Genomic DNA, 21623 nt, shown 5'->3' with positions numbered 1-21623 from the left:
CTCATCATTTTTTTTTATCTTTATCAGAAAATAATCTGGTAGATATTTATATATAACCATATGTAACCAATAAGTCATGCAAATATTTTCGAACCTGACTTTTTATAAATATTGGATAATAGCTTTTGGAATGGTCATCTAAGTCGTCAAATTTTACTGAAATATAGGTAAATTAAAAAAATTCTTTTAAAATACATGAAAACCGAATTCCTATGTTCGAGAGAGGGAAAAAAATGAATCTCTAAACCGGTGTCTAGATAATTAAAATAGAGGGAAAACCAATCTTGACGTTTGGAAAGACATATAAATAAGCAAATATATATTCAATTTCGATATATCGCAACTACGTAAAAGAAAACTAGAGCAATTAAATAAACAGAAGGATATGGGGAAATGCCTTGATTGTAAAATTAACTAATATGTAGTATATTCTTATTATATTTTATATATAATAATTATTTATTAAAAATTTTTATCATAATATTTAAAACGTAAAAGTATAATTTCGTAATTGTGTTCCCAAAAAGGAACCATAATTATATCTAAAAATTTCCATTTGAATTTTTTAACGCATAACAGGCTTTGCTTTCGTTTGTAAAATGCTGAATTTTGGTGCCAAGATTTTTAAAAAACTTATAGGTTAATGGCGAAAATGGATCTTTTTGGAAGCCACTATAGGTAGTTGTTAAGACCTTTATATTTAATTAAGCAGATTGACTTAGTTTGATGTAATTGTATTTTTCAAAGCATGTTATACGTTGAAAAAGAGAATTTTTATAAAATTATTATATCGTATTAGGAGAACTCTTAATTTAAAATATTTAGTGTAGGAAATTTTAAAATTTGAAAATCTCATGTGATGTTAAATATATTTCACTCCACGCCCCCTCCAAAAAAATACAATATCTCACACATTTTTTAATAGTATAAGCTAATAATTTCAAAAAAAAATGACTGGTTTAGGGCAGCAAAATGTAAGCCTATTGCTACCCCTCACCCACAATAAAATTTACAGGAGAAAATCCATCTAAATCACAAACCCTTACGAAACTTTAGCCAGCTTAGGATAATACAATCTTTGAAGAATACATAGTTTTGCATAATAATGTTAGATGTTAAACCTTTATTAATTTTATAAAAAATTGCATACTTTTGCCAGTATAAAATTATTGATAATTATCAAATAGAAGGCTTATGTTAATTTTAAAATTTCTAATAATTTATTTATTTAAAATATATTAAGAATGCTCGAAGCATATTAAATTTTAAAATTAATATAATTTGAATTATGGCAAATAAAATTATCTTGGTTATCTTCGGTTTTTAACTTTTTTTTAGAAATATTTTTTTTTCACTTAAGTTCTTATGAAAATGAGTAGAATACGAGTTTATATTTGAAAATAATATTCGAAGGCCATGCAATGGCATACCATAATTATAAAATGATATCAATTCCTGACCAAATCTATTGATTTTACACGTTATAAAATGTAGAATTTGAAATTTTTTTTTTAAATGAAATAATATTAATGAAATATTTATATATTACAATTTTTTTGAGCATTTACCAATACTTATAAATATAATAATAGTGTACAATATATTAAATACATATTATATTATTGCACTAGCCAAATATGTAAAATTGATTTAATTTAATAATTTAATATAGGTAATGATTAGAAGTATATTTGTTTTTAAACATAATGATATCAACATCACAGATTCTTGCAATTTAGACCAATATTAATAAAGGATGAATTAATATAGCTTCCGTTGCTCGTTAAGTGTTGGGATATTGGAGTGTAACATCACTTCTAGTACAATATTGATAATAAATAGAATATAAAAATTGACGTATAAAATAATTTTTTTTATCTTATATTAATAAAATGATGAAATTAGGAATTTAGTGTTTTTAAAGCTTAATTTTCAAAAATAGCGAACCTAATGTTTCAAAAAATATTATGAAACCCTGGAGAATTTGCTCATAGATGACCAAAAGGTTGTAACATCATTAATGAAATTTCGAGACTTGTATAATATTGTTTTGGCATAAATCTTAATTTAAAATTGGTTAAATCGAGCAGTTTAACAACACTAAAAGAATCTGATTCATTTTTGCAGTAAAATCATAAAATACTTTTAAAAAACCCTAGTATTTTAATAACTTGAAAATTCATTTAAAAAACAGCATAAGAACATTTAATTTTATCAAAATCTCATTCAATGTTAACACTTATGTCACGAAATAACCTTAAATTAATAAGTGTATAAAGCAAAAACATTATATTTTTTGACTTATCAAATGTATTTAACAAAGCATTAAATTTAAAAAATTACCTTCAAATTTTTTTACATTTATCACAGTTTACATCTATATATTAAAGTTGAAATCATCATTCATATGCAATGGGATTAATTCGCACGGTGACGAAAGGGTATTTCTATATGGAAGGGCATGATTTTGTTTAGGCTTTTCCAAATACTTCTAATATAAAATTTTATTTTTAAATTTAGTTTGTTTCTACAGCTTATATTCTTACTTTTGTAATAAAACTTAAATGCCTCGTAGGATTTTTATTTAATATCGGGACGAAATCAAGTTTCCCATTGTCATTAGAAAAATTATATTGCATCTTACTATCAACATAATTTCGTGAAGAGTGATTGGATTGATTCAAGAATAAAGTTGAGTCTGAGAGATTTTGTATATTGTCTTCTATACTTATGGTTACATCTAATTCGGATTTGTTATATTTTTCCGGGTAGTCAGTCAAAGCCTTGTGGATATTGGAATTTTTACGAATATCGTTTTTGTGTTCATGATTATGGTCGCTGTCGACCATGACATCAATCAAGTCGGCACTTTTTGCCAAATTTTCTCGCATATTCACGGAATGGAATGATAGAATACTACCAGTTTTACGAGCGTTCTCTAAGGCCTCCCTCCTTTTCAAAGCCTTTTCCCTGCGCAACTGATTCTTGTAAAATTCAGCAAAATTGTTGACTATGATCGGAATAGGTAGGGCTATAACCAGAACGCCGCATATGCAACATATACTGCCGACTATTTTCCCCAGCACCGTAGTGGGATAAATATCTCCATAACCTACTGTCGTCATGGTTATACTGGCCCACCAAAATGTCTCAGGAATACTCTTAAATTTGGTTCCTACCTCGTCCTTTTCGGCAAAATAAGCCAAGCTAGAAAACATTAGGATACCTATGGCCAGGAAAAGCATGAGCAATCCTAATTCTTTGTAACTGTTTTTCAGGGTAAACCCCAAGGACTGGAGTCCCGTAGAATGCCTAGCGAGTTTGAGGATACGCAATATACGCATTATTCTAAAAATCTGTACGATCCTCCTAACATCCTGGAACTGTTCGACACTTTTGTTAGACTCTATCAGGAAGAGGGAAACGTAATAAGGTAAGATAGCTAGTAAATCGATTATATTGAGACAAGATTTAAAAAATTTCCATTTGTTGGGGGATGCCCAAAATCGTAAAACGTATTCCAACGTAAACCAACATATGCATATTGCTTCCACTATAGCTAAAGCGTTATTGTCCTTGACGTGACCTTTAGCATCGTGTTGTTGAAGACTAGGAATAGTATTCAATGTTAAGGCGATAGTTGAGAGAGCGATAAACGCGATTGATATTATGACTAATATCTGTTAAAAACATAATACATAAATGGATATTTTAAGATTATTGAAATTTTCAGTGTATAATGGCTACCTTCCTTCCCCTCAATCCCAACTTAATCTAAAAAAAAAATTTTCTCTAATTTTCACCTTCGTTGATAAATATCGCTCAAATCAAAATATTACATGGGCAGCTTTGGAAGATTCAGGTTTTTCTAAGAGATCCCATGTCCATTTTTGATAAGGTGAACAAACATTACTACCAAAATATTCGTCTTGGCGTTCTTTAATACTTTCTGATTCTTTACGTATTTCATCGAATACGTGCTCCTTTTTTTGATGGTATCTTTAAGAAAGATTTAAATATAAAATTATTACAAGCCGGAAAACTTCGATTATGGCTTTAATTATTAATTGATAGATAATTTAATAGTTAATATAAGCAAGTGTGCCAATGAATTTAAGCATTCATTCACTCGCAGGATTATCTAATTTCAATTTTATAAAAATAACTGTTCTTAACATTAATTCGGAAGTTTGCCAAGAAATGTATTACATTATATGATATCAAAATTTAATAAACAATTACATCATATCATCATTAATTTAGATATTGATAATTATATAATTGCTAAATTTTTTTTGGGTTTATAGATACAAGATAATTATTAAGATTGGCTGCAATATCATTAAGTATATAAATATATATATATGTATAAAAAGATAATGATTAATCGATTCGATGAAATATTTTTTTTAGTAAATTACAGAAACCCGATTGAAATAACTTAATTGTTTTTTTTGTAAATCTTATCTTTTGAATAACAATCACAATATGATAGAAATATTTAATTTTCTTGTAAAATAAAAAATAAACTAAAAAATTGGGTTAAGTAAATGTAAACACAAATTGATAAAAATAAATTTTAGATATAAAACGAACATATTAAATGTCTGCAAATGGCAAAATTTTTAGGTCCGACCCGGTGGGAATTTAGTGTTTACCCGGCCTGGTTTCAATTTTTTAGTATGGTTGGTCGGTCCAATTTTTAAATACAAGGTTTAAACCGAAACATTATGTTGTCGAACACCATAATAAACAACTAGTTTACAATATTGGGGAGTGGGTTAAATTAAAAACACCATATCTCTTCTCATCAAATTACTTATGTTCAATATTGTCTTTTTGTTATTATGATTTTTACTAATTCGTAATCGTTTACTAACTATATTTATTTTACATATCATATGATAGTTATACATTTAAATTTATATATCAAATTTTAAATGATGCTTAAAAAAATATATTTTTTTTACAAAGTTTTTTTCGAGACATTTATTTTATAGTGAATTCATAATTCATGCGCCGATTATATACATTTATTATTTTATCATTCATTTATATTTGAATTTGTATATTAGAAATTGTCAATATTTTATTATAGATTAAAAACCAAATAAGTTTTTAAATGTAAATAAAATGCCTGACCCATCACGTTAATTTATTGCCCAGCCCAGCCAAATTTTCAGACGTTACCCTGGCCAAACTTTGCAGACCCCTATTAACATAAAATATATCTCCTACTGTAAATAATGTGAATTAAAATAATTCAGCATGTGACAAATATGGGATATGTTATGGCATTTATTTAGAAAGGAGATTCGATAATATTGTAATAATAAAATTATGTAGATCTATATCTAAAAAATATTAGATTTTGATCCTTTTGATTATAAATAAATGATAACAATTCTTAATCTCCATCAATCTTTAAATTTCTATTTTTTAAAAATGAAATCCTTTATTTTACCGATGTCCAAGGTTGATTTTAATTTTTTTTTAAGCGAAAATGTGTTAAGCTGTAAAGTTACAACTTCAATGGATTTTACCACGGGAAGGATCTATAATAAAATTCACAAAGGGGTAAAAAAAAATTTTTACCATTAAATTCCTTGATCTTTAGCGGAGTGGGTAGGAGGGGAGTGGTAGATGTAATGAGTAAAATTCACATAAAATTTAGTTATTGAAAAATTTATATTAACATTACTATATAATCTTATGTGAATTTTACAAGCTAGTTTTGAAAGCAGTATTATTAATTGATTATGATTATTTTGATAATGAAAGCATTATTAAGTATAATTGTTAGTTAATGCAAACGTAAATAGATCTTGAAAATAATTTTATATTACCATATAGACTAATAATTGAGTTATTTGATATGTTCTAGCTTAAATATTTATTTTCGAGAGAATAATGGGTAGACTTAAATAAAGACAAAATTAATTAATTGTATGAAGGTAATATCTTTAAAAAAATATTGTAATGCTGTTAGGAAGGGTAAATGTGAGAAAATTTAGGGGAGGAGGTAAATTCTCAATGATTTAGGAGTTTTAGAAGCCACTGTAAAAATTATAAAAGAATCTTTTGATAAATTTTTTTTGCTATGATTATACCTATGTTGACAGCAAGATTCCAGGTACAACTCATCAACACCCCAATAGTCTAGATCGTCGCTGAAAGATAAAATGCACATTTCGTCTATCAAATGCAACTTCCCGGTTCGATAAAAATTGAGAATGGAACCAAAACTCCTGGGGTGTCGATCAAAAAAATATTCGTTGGATTTCTTGTCGAAATCGTCGCAAAGTTCAAGGATTTCTTCGAAGGTGTTGCAATGCCTAAGACGACCCAGTCTGGTATGGGGAAGCCTGTCTAACGTTTTCCAAAGTACTTCGTGTTTCGATCCGCCTACGTTGAGTATCACTCTGCTACGATTAAAATTATCCGATGCCTTGACATAGTATGAGAGGTAGTCTTTTTTGACGAAATCGTGTATTATTCTCTTGGATTCAGTGGTGGTCCAACTATGCCTTCGCCCTCCTTTGCGTAATACGTTGGGAATGGCCGAATTAGGATAATGACCCATAATGTTGTTGCGAGGATATGAATCGTGGGTATTACGAAATAGCACCTTATTTTTACCAGCGCAGAATTTTTTTGTAATGCCATTTTTTTTAACTTCCGTTTCCGCGTTGACCTCATTAGCATTAACAATTTTAAGTTCTTTAAGAGGAGACGATGTTGATTCTTTAACTTTATTTAAAAAATTTTTCTTTTTCTTATGGGTTTTGTTGCTGTGACTAGGTGAATTGACAATGGATTTATTGCGCATTATCGAATATTATAATACTGCATTGATATAAATGCGAAATATATTCAGAGTTTTTCTGAAAATAACTAAAAGAAAGGAAAAAAAAATTATCTTCTAAAAAAATTTATAATAAAAATAAAAACTTATAAGATAGAAATTATTTATATATACTTATAGTTTATATCTTTTAATATTTTTTTTAAACTATGTTTTGCATTTAATTATTTATAAAATATAAAAACCATTTTAAAAAATCATTTCCAATTTATTTTGATCTAAATAAAAAAATTAAATTTTTTTTTAAATAAAATGGATAAAGTAGAAACTTGTAAGCGGTTACACATAAAAATTCTTTAACACATAAAAACTTTGCTATCCAGAATGTGACAAAGTGTATATTTGTGATAAGTCTTTCAGAAATAATAAAGATTATCAATTTAAAATTATTTCCTAAGGTTGATTTTTAAATTTTATCCATCATGTATAGAAGAACCCTATCCTGTGAATTTCAAAGAATTTTTCCTCAATTTGTGAACCGATCAAATTGTATATTTTTATTATAGATTTTTCATATAAAAATTGCGTAGGTAGGCTGGTAAGAAAAAAACCTGAAAAAAACGATCAAAAAAATTGTAGGAATAAAATTTTACGGTGATAAAAATCTGTATATATTTCAAAATAAAATAAACACTAGAAAAGGTTGTAGTTGGGTAATACTATATTTTTAGTCGTTTAGGCCAATTTTTTAGCAAATTAAAAAATAAGCTAAACCCTGTTTTTAGTCGAAAACTATCACTTTGGCCTCGGAATTTTTCTTAATTAGTAACTCAAATTTGAAAGAAACTAATATAAATTAAAACGCCTTAATGTTAACGGATTTTCCTAGGTAGGCTCCTGTAGATTGAGCCAAATAGCCGACATTTAGCCATTGCCCAACTATAATTAAGTATAATATTTAAGGCCAAGAATTACTCTTATCTTTTTAATTGTATATATCCACATTCAATACATCATTATGATTGAGGGTAAAAATTTAATCACCTCGGTTGAGCTCAGCAATTCATTCCGAATTGGGTGGGATTTGATCCGAGCTTAAAAATTATATAAATAGGGGTTGGCTGGGGCTTATGTAATTATTTTAAAAACGGTCAGTACCGTTAAAAAATATATTTAAAAAAATTTAAGAAATATAAAATAGACTTAAAATAAATAATTAGAATTTCTTTAGAAATAGGTTAAAGCAATTAGGTCAAAGCAATTAGCGATTTTATTTAAAATTTAACTTTACAAATAAAATGCGTTTTAATTTATATTTTAAAAATATTTCAAAAAATAAAATCAAAAAACTTCATCTTTTTCCCTGTGATTATAAACAAATAGCGTATAAATAAAATACCTACCTTATAACCCCGATCTCCTCTATTCAAAAAAAAGCTATTCTTGAGAGTTAAACCTACTGAATAACGCACTGACAAATTGCTAAAACATCTCAGAGAAAGGTATTCAAATCCCAATATGGAAGATATGAATATTATCTCCAAGCCTGCGGATCGGGTTAAAAAATTTGAGCCGAGTCGGGCAGCTTGTTCAAAATATTATTGGGCCGAACCGGAATTTTTCCATTTTATTTAAACCTTTAATATGAAAATTTATTATCATTTCCTATTTCCGAAATTTTTTTAAAGTTTTTTTTTCTTTTAAAATTTTTTTCGCTCAAATTTTTATTTGTAGGTTTTTTTCCTTTTTTCAGACATTATTATTTTTTTTTCTTTAATTTATTTTCAAAATAATTTTTTTCTGCAATTTTTTTTTCCCCGGAATTCGTATGCTCGGCTCATGCTGGAATGTATTTCAGGTAAAATCAGATTTTTAACATTTAAAAATAAATAAAGAGATTCCGAATTGCCAAGGGAGGGCCCCAGATAAATTTTAATTCCAGATATACTTACCACATATATTAGATGCAGAAAGGATGGACATACATATATTTATATCTTGACTACAAGCATCGAATTTAATTTTTTTTAAATAAGCTACAAGCTTCTTTAGAAAAAAAACGTAGTTTAGCTAAATCCAAAAATAAGGATAATATATCTGATTACAAGTTACTTGCTAAAAATAGCTTTGCTAGATATCAAAAAGAATAGCTGTTATAGTTATATCTTAGTTATATTTGTTAATGATTGCATAATCATTAAAACACATTTAATACGCAATATATTAAAATAATCCTTAAATATTTATAAACAGTAGAGCGAATTGTCACATCCAATTTCTGAAAATTCAGACATATAAAAATAAATTCTTTAATTTCTGCTAATTATATATAATTCTTATTATTCCCAAAAGATATCAAATAAAATAAATTTTAAACTACAAAAGTATAAAATGTTTTAAATTTTCATTATTGATTATTATATAACTCGGTACAATTGAATTTCAAATAACTATATAAAATAAGTGATCATAAAAATATCGTAATCATTTTTTTTTAAATAATACTTTTACCAGAATGCAGCAAAATATGAAATGACTAAATCGAAAATGTATTTAATGGAATGAAAAGAGAAATCAAGCATTAAACAATCGTATTTCAAAGAATTTTTTAACTTCTTTTGATTTAACATAGAATAATCATTAATGCCCTATTAGCCAGGCTATACTTAACTTTTGTCTTGGAGTAGGGAAATTTGAACAATTATTCTCCGAAAAGCAATTAAATGTTGAGAAATAAATTTAAAACCAAAACTCATCCGATATTGCCTATCTGTTAACCATCGAAATATTTTGCGGGGTCTGTATCAGAACTCTATACTTTGTGACCCGATTGTTTTTATCCTTCTATTTAGTGCTAAACTATATTTCAATTTTTATTAAATGGTTTTTAATTTTAAGATACAAAATCATTCGTGTATACAATTCTTTTAAAATAAATTAAAAAATTATTAATTGAACGGTTTAATTATTTTTAGAATCAAAACATGTTATAATATAAAAATAAAAATGATAGTATATTATAGTTATATACATAAAAAAATTTGAAAAAAAAGGAACTAATATTATGTAAAAAGGACTATTAAGGTTAATTTGGCTCCTTAGCTGATGTAATTCGATTTGTGTGTGCCAAAGGAAAGCCTTTGTTCAAGGTAAAAACATTCTCTGGATTCATCGGTATTTTTGTGAATATGTGAATTGAGTTCTTTGAAGAAAGATAAAACGCGGCCAGCAAATGTAGCTAATATAGAGGAGATTATTGGCATGAATTATGCTTTTCGGATATTTCAGAATATAGATTTATATTCTATAGCTATTCGAGATCAAATACGTTTGTATAAATGTATGTAGGGGCTAAGGGATCAATACAGGAATAATCCTAAATTAAGAATTGAACTCTATTCCAAGAAATTTGGTTTATACCATCTGGACGTTTCCCAACAGATCTGAAGATACTGAAAGGTTCTGGGATGGATATAATCTTGGTGGATTTAAGTATGAAATAAAACATCAATGCAATAAAAAATTTGAATATAACAGTTTTTAATGGGATCAGCTATATCCCAACTAATTTTTTCATCACCTAACCTTTCGAGAGTTAATAGTAATATTTTGAAGAAGGGGGAACATATTTAAACTGAAACAAATTTTGATACCAATATCTTGATTTCAGAATACTATTTCTAAACAGAAGAAAAAAAAATACAAAATGATGTCTATTGTTTATTGAAAAAATAATTTATTGTACACTTATTTAAAAAAGCATTAATGTTAAAAAATTGTAAAACAATTTTCAGACAATATTTTATTTTTAATTTATCGTGACGTGATATTTGCTAAAATCTAATTAAGAATAGCAGGGTGATAAATCACTCAAATTCGTATGTATACATCGAATCATAAACAATACTATAGATTAAAATTGTTGGAGAGTCAAATAGTGCAAAGACAAATAATAAAGTCATCCTTAATAATAAAATAAATATGAATGCTGATTCCAACGAAAATAAGAATATTATTTGAAAAATATAACTAGAATTGCATGGTTAAGGGAACAAAAAATAAGCAGTGAATCTATTGAGATGTGGGCTTGTATGAACTGAAATAAAACTGGGTTTCTCAAGATAAATAAAAAATCAATAAAAGTTATGACCTGTAAGGTTAAAAAAAAATATAGTTTTATTACTACTTATTAACTTCCTTTCCAATCATTTATAATTGAAATTTTCTTTACCTATATATTAAATACGGCATAAGCTAAATATTTTTAAGGGCCGAGATTTCCCAAAATGATTATTTTCGTCACAAAACAAACAATTTATGAATAGGGTAAGTCCAGAGATTTTTTTTAATGAGCCGGACAGTCAGCAATGATCTAAAAAGAATCTTACGATCCTTACATATGGAGTCTTCTACTACGATGCAAATATTTTATCAGCTACCCTTTGAGATATTAATCAATTATTTCGAAATAAATAATAAAGGATATGATATCGGCACTCCAAAATTCATTCACGGATTGAATTGTCATATTGTTTTTTAAACTTATTCACAATAACACTTTAGAAATTGTCATAATCTAAAACGAGCCTTATAATCTTTGCTAGTTATAAGAAATATTCATAATAAATATCGTTATAGTTTTTTATGAGCAATAAAATAATTAAATCCTGAATTTTCAAATTCACAATTGCTACATAAAACTTTGACTAGGAATTTTTTAATCTAAAAAAAAAATTCGCTTTAATTAAAATTTTCTATAAAATTCTATAATCTGTTTTAAAAAAGTATTATTAACAACTAAAAACCATTAGAGAAAAAATCCTTTCCAAAAATTATTTAATGCTTTCTTGGTTGCAACGAATAAGGAAAAAGTAGCATTCTGAATTCATTCAGTTGGAATAAAAATATAAATTTTACACAGATAATTTTTTATTGTGTGAAAATGAGACATTAATATTTTTTTTTGAATAGGAAAATGGAATGATAAGATAATCCGAAATAAAAATTATAATTTGTGCTAAAATTTTAATAGAAGAAATTAGAATAATTATTTTAATTAAATCATATGGATAAAATTTTAATTATTCGAAAAATTTATTATTTTTAGATTTAAAAAAAAGAAAAAGGTAAGAAATATGTTACATAATAAAATATCCGCGAAAAATGGTAAAATAATATTTTTAATTTATTCAGGATTATTCTATTCTAACCATGGGCCCGAAATATATACATTTTTGCGTTCTTATTCCGTAATCATTCTGGCCAAAAAATTATGTCTCTTAAAATTCTGCCGCAAAATCTTTTAATTTTATTTTTTATTCTATTATTGATATGCTAAAATCCTTATAATATTAAGTTTAAACCAGAATATATTCTCTCAAAATTATATATATATATTTGTGATGTCAACGAGTTTAAATTATTTCTATGATTTTTAAAGTGTTTTTTATAATCTAAATCACATATACCATTATATGCTAAAATCTTTATAATTAGCCAATTATTACGTCTAAACCTGAGTATATTCTCTAAAAGATCATTATTTATATTCTTGCTGTCAACGAGTTACATTATTTCTAAAATTTGATTTTCAAAGTTTTTTACAATCTAAATATATACCATTAGGGATACCAGGCCAAGATCTTATGATTGTAATAAATATTTTTATTTTATATGGTGATCTTCGCGGTCGTAAGGCTCGCTTTTTCTCGGCATTCGGCCAGGTCCCACTTCCATTTATGACATATTTATATTATGTTTATTTATATATAACTATACATACTCAAATAAGCTATATTTTGCATTCCTTCTATTGTTTAAATGCAATATTTTAGAGAGCTGTTTTTAAGTTATAGAACCAGCCTAGAAAAAGAAAAAATATAATAAAAATTAATCATAGATTTATTATTCAAATATAAAATATATAGCAAAAATTGTAAATGCTAATAAGTGCCAAGTCAATAATTTATTGAACAAATAAAAGTAAAATATTTATAGATACTTCAAATAATGACATTTTTTAACACTACATTTCTTATAATGATGATTGTTTCCTCATTTTGAAATTTATGTAAATGAATTTATATGGCCGATAACCGTTATTTATATAAGCTCCGGATATTTTATTGGTAGATATATAAAATATCAAATTTAAAAAGAGAGTATCCAATAGAAAGAGGGAATTTCTTGATTTTAAATTTTATTTCATGGGGTTTAATGCATATTTTAATATAAAAATTTACAAAAATTTAAAATGTAGTAGATTTTGTGGTAGATTTCGGAAAATTTCAAAAAAATGGTAGAGGTAAAGTGTGGAAGATTTATTAAAAAATTGTGATAGTCTATTTATTAATGTGGTAGACATGGCAACCCTGTATACCCTAGTAAATAAACGGGAAAAATAAAGTTTGAAACAAACTGCAGTTTAAAAAAAGCTAGATAAATATTTCATTATCCATTATATTTGTAATATATAATTTACGTAATTACTGTTCCCGTTTCTCTCATCTCATAGACATACTCAGAGTTCTATTTGCAGAACATCCGATTTTAGGTCCCTAATTTTAGCCCTTCAGAATTTCTGATTATCCTGATTGAAGACAGATAAAAATTAGAATAATCAAAAAAAAATATGTGCAATTTATAATGTCCTAACTTTATAGGGTGAGCTTTTATCTTGACCCATTCCTTTCTAATCAGTTCATAACTAAGTAATAGGTAGTATTTGCGACTTGCCCTTAAATGTCTAAAGGGCTTCCGATATTTTTCCTTAGCATCATTAGATGGAGAAAAACACCTAGGGTACCTCTGCTGTAGCTAATAGAGGGTGATGCGCTTTTCGCATATCACGTAAATATGAAAATAAATTTTTTTCCCTGAAGATAAGGGGGGGGGGGGGTGGGCATGAATTTTTCATAATTTTTTAAAAAATTATTAGGAGAATTTTTTATCTTTTATTTTTATGATCTTTTATAATAAGTTAATAAATCATATTATAATATTGTTCCTATATAAAAAATAGATAATTTTTATAAATATTATTTTTTAATTTCATTTTATAATATATAAAAACGGTTAAAGATTCCGCCACAAATATGTTAATAACTTTTTGTTGATTATATATTTATTATGTAAAAGAATAGGTTTATATATAAATATATAAACTGATTATTAAGTCAGAAAATCTATGCTATCTTAAAAAATTTTAGTTTACCCTTATACATACTTATTTTAATGGGAATTTAGTATTTGTTTAATTCATTATTTTAGTTTACACTTTATACATGTTAATTATAATAAGGAATAGAGGTTTAGATTATCAACTCATAATACAAACAATATTTAATATCAGCAAATTTTTTAAATCGCTTCTTCATTTATTAAAATATTATAAGACTGAATATTTATATTTATATAAAAAATTGTCAAACATTATTTAAAATTAATAATAGAAATAATTGCTAATAAAAATAACGCCATCTAGATATTATAAATTTTATTTTATAATCTTCACTTTATTACATTCAACCTTTAATTATTTATTTTTGAATGAATTTTATATTTAAAAAAATCATCTATTATTTTAATTTAAAATGAATTTTATATTTAAAAAATTCTTATATTATTTTAATTTAAAATGAATTTTTAAATAAAAAAAACAATTTTTTATTGATTAATCTTACTATTAGTTACAAAACAATGACTTCGAAACTAATTGGCCCTACAATTAACATTTTTATGCATATATATTTGTTATTAATTTTAAATAAACTTTAGAAAATTTAAATATTTCCCATGTACATATATGTCTATAAATATGTATTATTTATTTGTGGTTGAAAAAAAGACCGTCTTTATTTGTTTAGCTGTTATTTTTAAATTTTTTTATGTAATAACTTAAAGAATAGAAAGAACAGCGATAAACAAATTTAAATAAATAATCAAATGAATATTTTTCGCTATATACTTTGCCATCAAGTATAAGGGTTTTACTGTATTTAGCTTTAAAAAAAAATACCATTTTTTAATCGTTTTAATGTGTTAAAAGTTTTTCATAACATCTTCAACGAAAAGTGTAAATTATTCGAATTTCAACATAACTATAACCATGTTATTTTTTTTAAAATAAATTACCATAATTTTCTAAATCATTCGTCAGTATAAATTTACATAATTTTAACTAAAACAAAAAAAAACCTACTATTACTTTACTATAAATAATATTTTATATATATGGAGATGAAAAAGAATTTTAACTTTTTTAAAGAAAATTGACTTGCATTCAAATAAAAATGATAATAATAATAAAAGACTAAATTGTAAGTTTGTTGACCATATATATTATTCTTATTATAAAGTGTTTTGATTTTAAGACAAATATGATAATCGGAGTGTGAATCTTTTCTCGAAATATATAAATCAATATTTGATTTCGTAGATATGGAAAACAATTTTCGTTGGTTTTAGATAAAAAAAAATATATTTATGTGTTAATACTTTGTTTTTTGTAATAAAAAAAAATATTTTCACAATTTACAAATAAATATTATGGTATATACGAACGAATGATGAAATATTAGATAAATTAATATGTTTGCCAACAGTTTATTAACCCAAAGATGAGTATATATTATATAATATTGTAGATTAAATTTTGAGAATAAAAAATGTATAGAGCTACACAAATACTACTTTATTTTGAAAGCTTGAGTGATTATAAAATATGGTTGTTAAATTCAAAATTCATGTTGATGATTTGAAGAATGTAACGATAAATAAGCTTTCTAATAACTTAAACAAAAATAAATATTTCTTTGAGATGTAAAAATATTAATATATAAAATGAGCTGGGATTAGTGTTGTTTTAAAATCGGCTAACTTAATATTTTATTATGAAAAATATTATGCAAGCGTTAAGATTTTTCTCATAGGTGGCATAACGGTTTGAACATCCATTAACGAAATCTCGAGGCTTAAAACAATATTTTCCGGGCTAAAATATTGAGTGAGCCGTTTTTTAAAAATCGGCTCATATCGAGCAGTTAAACAACACTAGTTGGGTGAGTGAGTGTATTGGCAAAAGATAAAAACACAGAAACTTACAATAGAATGGTAATCTGGGGAAGAAAGCCATCATTTTTAATTAGGCTGAAATATTTTTCAAACCCGCAGGTGGAAAACTTCTGTTGCAGATTTTTGAATTAATATATGGTTTATTTGGGTAAACTGAAAATAATTCCCGGATTATTTGATGAATCGATGCTTTCAAAAGCTCAAATAAAGTCTACTTAATTCTTATATGCTGTATTTTTGCATATATATGTTTGATTGAAGATTTCATTCCTGTATAACTCATTCTTATAAATTTTATTCGTTTTCTGAATATTTTTGCAAAAAATAGCTTTTGTCACGTATCTCTACTCGCTACACACCAAAGCAATGAGGTAATGTTTAAATCACAGCAGTATCAGATTTCATAAAATGCTTTAATGGCTTTAATCATACATATTAAGGTCTTCATTTACCCAATTTATAGCCAGTCTAGTATCGTTGGATTATGAATTTGGAAAGTTGGCTAGGATTAAATATAATATTTGATTAAAGACGGGTGGCTAACAAACTTGGAATTTTTTTAGGAAATGGGGAATAATTATGAGGCATTATAATATGAACATGAAACCCCAAGAAGAATCAAATCTTTGTCTATCCGATGGGAAAGCTGTGAATCCTTACGATGCTTTGTTTTATCCTTTTTTTAAAGCTACAGACAAATCAAATAAATTTTCCGACTACTCAAAAAATCAATAAAACGGACTATTCTTGTTTTACAATTATTTAACTATAAATTATATTCTTAAATTAATTATCCTAATGGTGGCTCAGGAAAAATGTAGAGTTTTGAAATTTTAATAACGCCAAAACGGGATCAAGTCATTTTAATGAAATTTTAGTATTTTATTAAAGAATTGTTAAAAGTTGGGGAAAAAAATATAAATATCAATAATTCGCGCGATTTAGTAGTGCTTCAATCCGTTAAGCTAAATCTTAAATATAAGATTTTAAATCGCGTTTAAAATTACTTCTAAATATATCTAAAAAATACGAATCGAATCGAATATTCGGAATATATTATTCGATTTGATTCGTAGAATATTCGACTCAGTTCCAAAATTAAATTCTTTAAAAATATTTTCTAAAATAATGATATCAGAGTATAAAAGTATAAAAATATCTTAAAATTTTTAAAATGAATCTTTGGAATATTTTTTTTAAAAAAATTTGATTTTGAGAAATTTCTTATTTATGAAAATTATAAAGGTTTACTTATAAATTTTTTTTTATTAAACATGTTTAGAATTGATGGTAAAATTTGGTCAAAAATTTTTCTTTTTTAAAAAAATCTTCAAAGATTTTTGCTCAAATAATTTAGATTATTAAAATTTAAAAAGTGATTTATAGATGTAGAAATAAAGTTAAAAAAATAATATATTCCTTGAGGAACATGTTAAATATTTATGAATAATTTTAATATTTACTAAAAGTTTCGAATATTTACGAATAATATCGAACATATACGATAAATTTATCGAATAATATATTTACCTTATTTGTATTCGATTCGAATTTTAGAATAATTTTGAAAAAATTTACCTAATCCTATTTATAGATAGGGATGGGGTTTCAACCCACCAAATCCCTCTTGTCTGTGCCACTATTTTTCCTACATTGTATTGTTATTGGTATTGCTTTATATCGGTATTGCTTTATATATTGGTTTTTTAATTTATTATCCACCCAACTTAGAGTAAAAATAAAAAAAAATCATTATTTTTTTATTACTATAAAAATTCTTGTGTGTTTAAAATAAATCATCATCAAGGGTTTAAGTTGGATGGATTATCCCTGTTTATTAGAAAAGTTCTTAGACTTAAACTTATAAAATATGCAATATTATGAATAAAAAAAAATATTTTTTATAAAATGTATGCCCCCCCCCCCTTAAAATATTCACCTGCACGAGGTTGTAAAAATATTTTTTAACAAGTCTGCCCGTCCATCCAATGTCAATTTCTTTTACCCCGGCTAAAAAAAATTTAAAATCATTATTTGGGGGTAAGGAAGTGTAATTTTTATTAAGAGATAGGGGCTAAATCGTGATTCATGAAAGTTTAGAAAGCGCTGCCTCCAGTTAATTAGGAATATATATTTTCTTATACATCAAAAATTGTTAGTATCTAAATATGGATCAGCATCTATCAATATCATTCTAAGCTAATAAAAATTCCTCTAATATACATACACCTCCCCCCCTCCCCCCATCTCCCCTAAAAATATATGCAATATATCACTATAAACAAAAATCTGAATGAAAAATAAGTAGAAGTTAACATTTTTTTTTTAAATAACGATTATATTTAGAAATTTTTAGAGAGAAGGCATTTTATAATAAAAAAAATGAAACCAAATTTATTTTAAATGTATAACATAGCCAAATGAATCCGAATCCTAATTCTCAAGATTTTGCTGAACCCAGACCTAAACTGGAACCCTTTTTTTACATTTAGGCTCTAGGATTAAAGAATTATTTTTTATTATTTATTTTATCATTAATAATATTTTGGAGGATATCATGATAATTCGCTTAAAATATTTTTTTAAATACAAATAAATATTATTTTTTAAGTTGTATTGTATTATAAAGGTGAATGAATATTGAATATAATACAATAAATTTTTACAAAGACTGATGTTTCTGTTATTATAACTAATTTTATAAGTCTTTATTTTTCTGGAACCTGGGACCCATTTTTTTGAAGGAGGGTTCTCGGCCCTGTTAAAACAAGTGTAACTGAAGACCTACAGTACAAATTATGGGTAGCCTCATGTTTTAATTCCGATAAAAATTAGTATATGAAGATTAAATATGATAGTTTTATCAAAAACGAAATTTTTAATTTGCTAACTTTTTATATTATCCGGAATATCAAGGGTTAAGGGTAGAAAAAAAGGTCATCTTTAACCTATTTCGGATTTTAGATATTTAGTTATTAATTAAAACCTAAATAAATTTGGCGGATAAGACATGACTAAGTAAAATCTTAAAAATTAGTCAGAAAATGGAAATTTCTGTTATACAAGGTCATCTTATGCCCAGTTTAAAGTTTAAAGGTTTTGATTTAAGAGTTACGAAAATACAATGGGTGGGAGTTGATTTAGAAGAATGTAATAGTGGTTTGCAAAATCTACAATAACTTAAAAACACCTAAGCAGGTTTCTATTATAAAGATTATAATTTAGGAGAAAAAATTATAAGGTCACAATTCAGGTGCAAATATTATAAAGGTTATGTTATGGCTGGTTTACTTTTTAAAAAAAATATTACAAAGTTCAATTCGGTTTCAAAGGTTTCTCCCAAATTTTTGAAAAAAATAAAATAGTGTTATGAAATAAGTAATATCGTCATTAGTAGTTGATTAAATTTGTTTAAAATATAATTAAACACAAATTTCCAAAAATTATAATTAAATCAAAGGATAATATTATGACTTAAAATTAGTTTAGAGAAATTATTAAGTTTTGATTTATTCCTTTTACTTTAAATTTATTTTATTATAAATATGTCCATATTTTTTTGTCTCTAAATTAAAATTCTTATACTTATTTTTACTAGCCACCCAGCTCGGCTAATTTTAGGACTTTAGTACTTCCACTTCTGCTCTTCAAATCCTTTAGCATCAACCTAATAACATTCAATTGTTGATCCTCATATGAATCCAAATTGATTGTCACGTCACAACCATTTCGTATTTAGATCAATTTTTTTTTAAAGCAAATATTCTAATTACCCTAACTCAATAAATTTTATTGGATGGTTTTATGCAGGCTTTATTTAAAATAATTGGGGTTATACACGCCTTTCATTTTTTTATTTTTTGGTAATATTATAATAAATAGTAGAGTGACCTATGCTGAGTATCAAGCCTAACCTGCCCAGCGCAATCCCGAATGATTTATTTTATTTGTCCCGAAAAGTTCACCCAAAATAAAACTAAAAATTATTTGTCCATCCGACCCGGCCAGAATTTATGAGTATATGATCATTCTACAAACAAATAAAAAATATTGGAGTCTTGTTTCTTGCTAATATTTTAAAATATATCTATAATTATTTCAATATTTAAGCCCGACCCGGCCCGATATTTTTAAAGTTATTAGATTCAGGCCTATTTGGTAAATCTCTAATAAATATTATAAATATAAATTATTTATGATGACATAATTCTATACATTTTTTGGGGAAAAGGTGGGGATAGAGGAATGGAGGTATTTTTTTTATTCACTTGGTTGAGTTAATGTTTTATATCTTTGTTGTGGTTACAAATATTATGGCATCACAATATATTTTTAGTATATAGATGTAAATACAAAGTGGGACATACCCCTCCCTCCCAGCCCCTTATAGAATCTTCGCAAAAGAGTATAACAAATAAACTATTTACAACATTCTATTTTGCTTATTTATCCGTACCGTAGTAATAGCACTAATTCTTTGTATAATTATTATACTACAAAATAAATTATTTTAAATTATATGTCCATTACATAATAACCTATATGCCATGAAATGAATGGCTTATAAATAGAAATTTGTATAAAAACTAAGTAACAAGAATATACGATTTAAAAAGTTTTCGTTTTTATAACAATTTCCTACATTTATCGTTTTACTTTAGGGTGTAGAGTCTAGAAAGATCAAACTCCAAAAGTGAATACATCTCGGACGAGACGCGTTTCAAACGAGTTATCCATTAAACAATATCGAGGTCTGCAATGGGCGGGTATTTAGTTTATGGGCGGATGTTTAAAAGATTTTAAATATTCGGCGGGTGTGCGGGCAGTTGAAAAAGTATTTTTAAAACAATGACCCGGTGATGGGCGGGTGAATTTTAAATCAAAACAGACTTCTATTTAAAAATCATTTTTTTATTCCAAAATAATTCACAACGTATAAAAGCGGAAGAAAAAGCGCCTGTCCAGTCCGGACGAATTTTAAATTTCTTTATTTGGGTCCAGTCACCGTCATATTTTTTGGTATTAACGTTTTAAATTTTATGTCGCTTGAAAAAAAAAAGTAAAATTTTGTTTTATTCCAAACTAAATACGATTTTTAATAAATCACGTAATTATTTATCGTGAAAAAAATGTTTTTTCTACAAAATAATTTGAAAAAGATAACTTACATTTTTATTTACCTGAATATATCATGGTGATAATAATAATAAGAGGAAAAAAAAATCACACCATTGAAAAATTGATGAATGGCCAAAATTAATTTTTAGCATTAAATGTCGCTTAAATATTTTTATAATAAAAATTATAATTATTCTACTATTATAAAAACAAAGTATTGATTTTTTATTCAATAATAAAAAATAAGAATAAATATATTTTTTTTCAGCTGTCTAAATTTTCAAAAAAAATGTAATTATATAACAAAAGGAAGAAAAAGTTGTTATTCCTTAACACGTATTTATAAAAAACTATGTAATCTCATTATGGGTAATTAAATGATTATTAAAATATAAGATTGACCTAAGGTTTTGGCCAGCCCTCAAAAGGCAAATATGTCAATAAAATTATATTTGAAAATAATTTTTATTATAAATAAGTGTCAATTTGTTTATTTTCAGTTTGTTTTAAAGAAGAAAATATTTTGAACAAATTTTAAATACCAAAAGATCTTTTTTAAAAAATTATCAAAAAATACGATTCACATTTGAAATTTAAAAAAAATATATATAAGCTTTTTTAAATATTA

The 21623-nt window shown here is 25.6% G+C and overlaps 2 protein-coding genes across 12 annotated transcripts in view; one reads left to right on the top strand and one right to left on the bottom strand.

The window, feature by feature from the left end:
• The window catches only part of LOC135928756 (uncharacterized), a 36714-nt gene extending 30450 nt beyond the window's left edge, over positions 1-6264 (top strand). For 3 of the 4 annotated variants that reach the window (XR_010572382.1, XR_010572380.1, XR_010572379.1), the window contains exon 6: positions 6123-6264. The gene's annotated coding sequence lies outside the window, so the exon portion shown is untranslated. Of the gene's footprint in view, positions 1-5498; positions 5574-6122 lie in introns of those variants that run through there. The other variant, XR_010572381.1, reaches the window with a different exon arrangement.
• Positions 1610-21167, bottom strand: LOC135928755 (potassium voltage-gated channel protein Shab-like). 8 transcript variants are annotated; one of them, XM_065465211.1, is made up of 8 exons: positions 21046-21156; positions 20534-20922; positions 9477-10283; positions 6111-6894; positions 3840-3999; positions 2547-3680; positions 2344-2491; positions 1610-1817 (listed from the first exon to the last, which is right to left on the bottom strand). In XM_065465211.1, exons 4-7 carry the CDS (start codon positions 6827-6829, stop codon positions 2378-2380), a joined length of 2127 nt encoding a protein of 708 aa, XP_065321283.1. In that variant the 5' UTR covers positions 6830-6894; positions 9477-10283; positions 20534-20922; positions 21046-21156; the 3' UTR covers positions 1610-1817; positions 2344-2377. The 8 variants fall into 8 exon arrangements, with proteins under 8 accessions (XP_065321283.1, XP_065321284.1, XP_065321286.1 ...); XM_065465212.1 differs by lacking the exon at positions 9477-10283; XM_065465214.1 differs by lacking the exon at positions 20534-20922 and having other exon boundaries at positions 21058-21074.
• Positions 21168-21623: the final 456 nt, after the last annotated feature.

The sequence above is a fragment of the Gordionus sp. m RMFG-2023 genome, chromosome 4 (assembly GCF_954871325.1).
Source record: "Gordionus sp. m RMFG-2023 chromosome 4, tfGorSpeb1-WG-v2, whole genome shotgun sequence".
NCBI lineage: Eukaryota > Metazoa > Nematomorpha > Gordioida > Chordodea > Parachordodidae > Gordionus > Gordionus sp. m RMFG-2023.
Note: the sequence above shows the minus strand (reverse complement) of the source record. Positions and strands in the feature narration are given on the sequence as shown.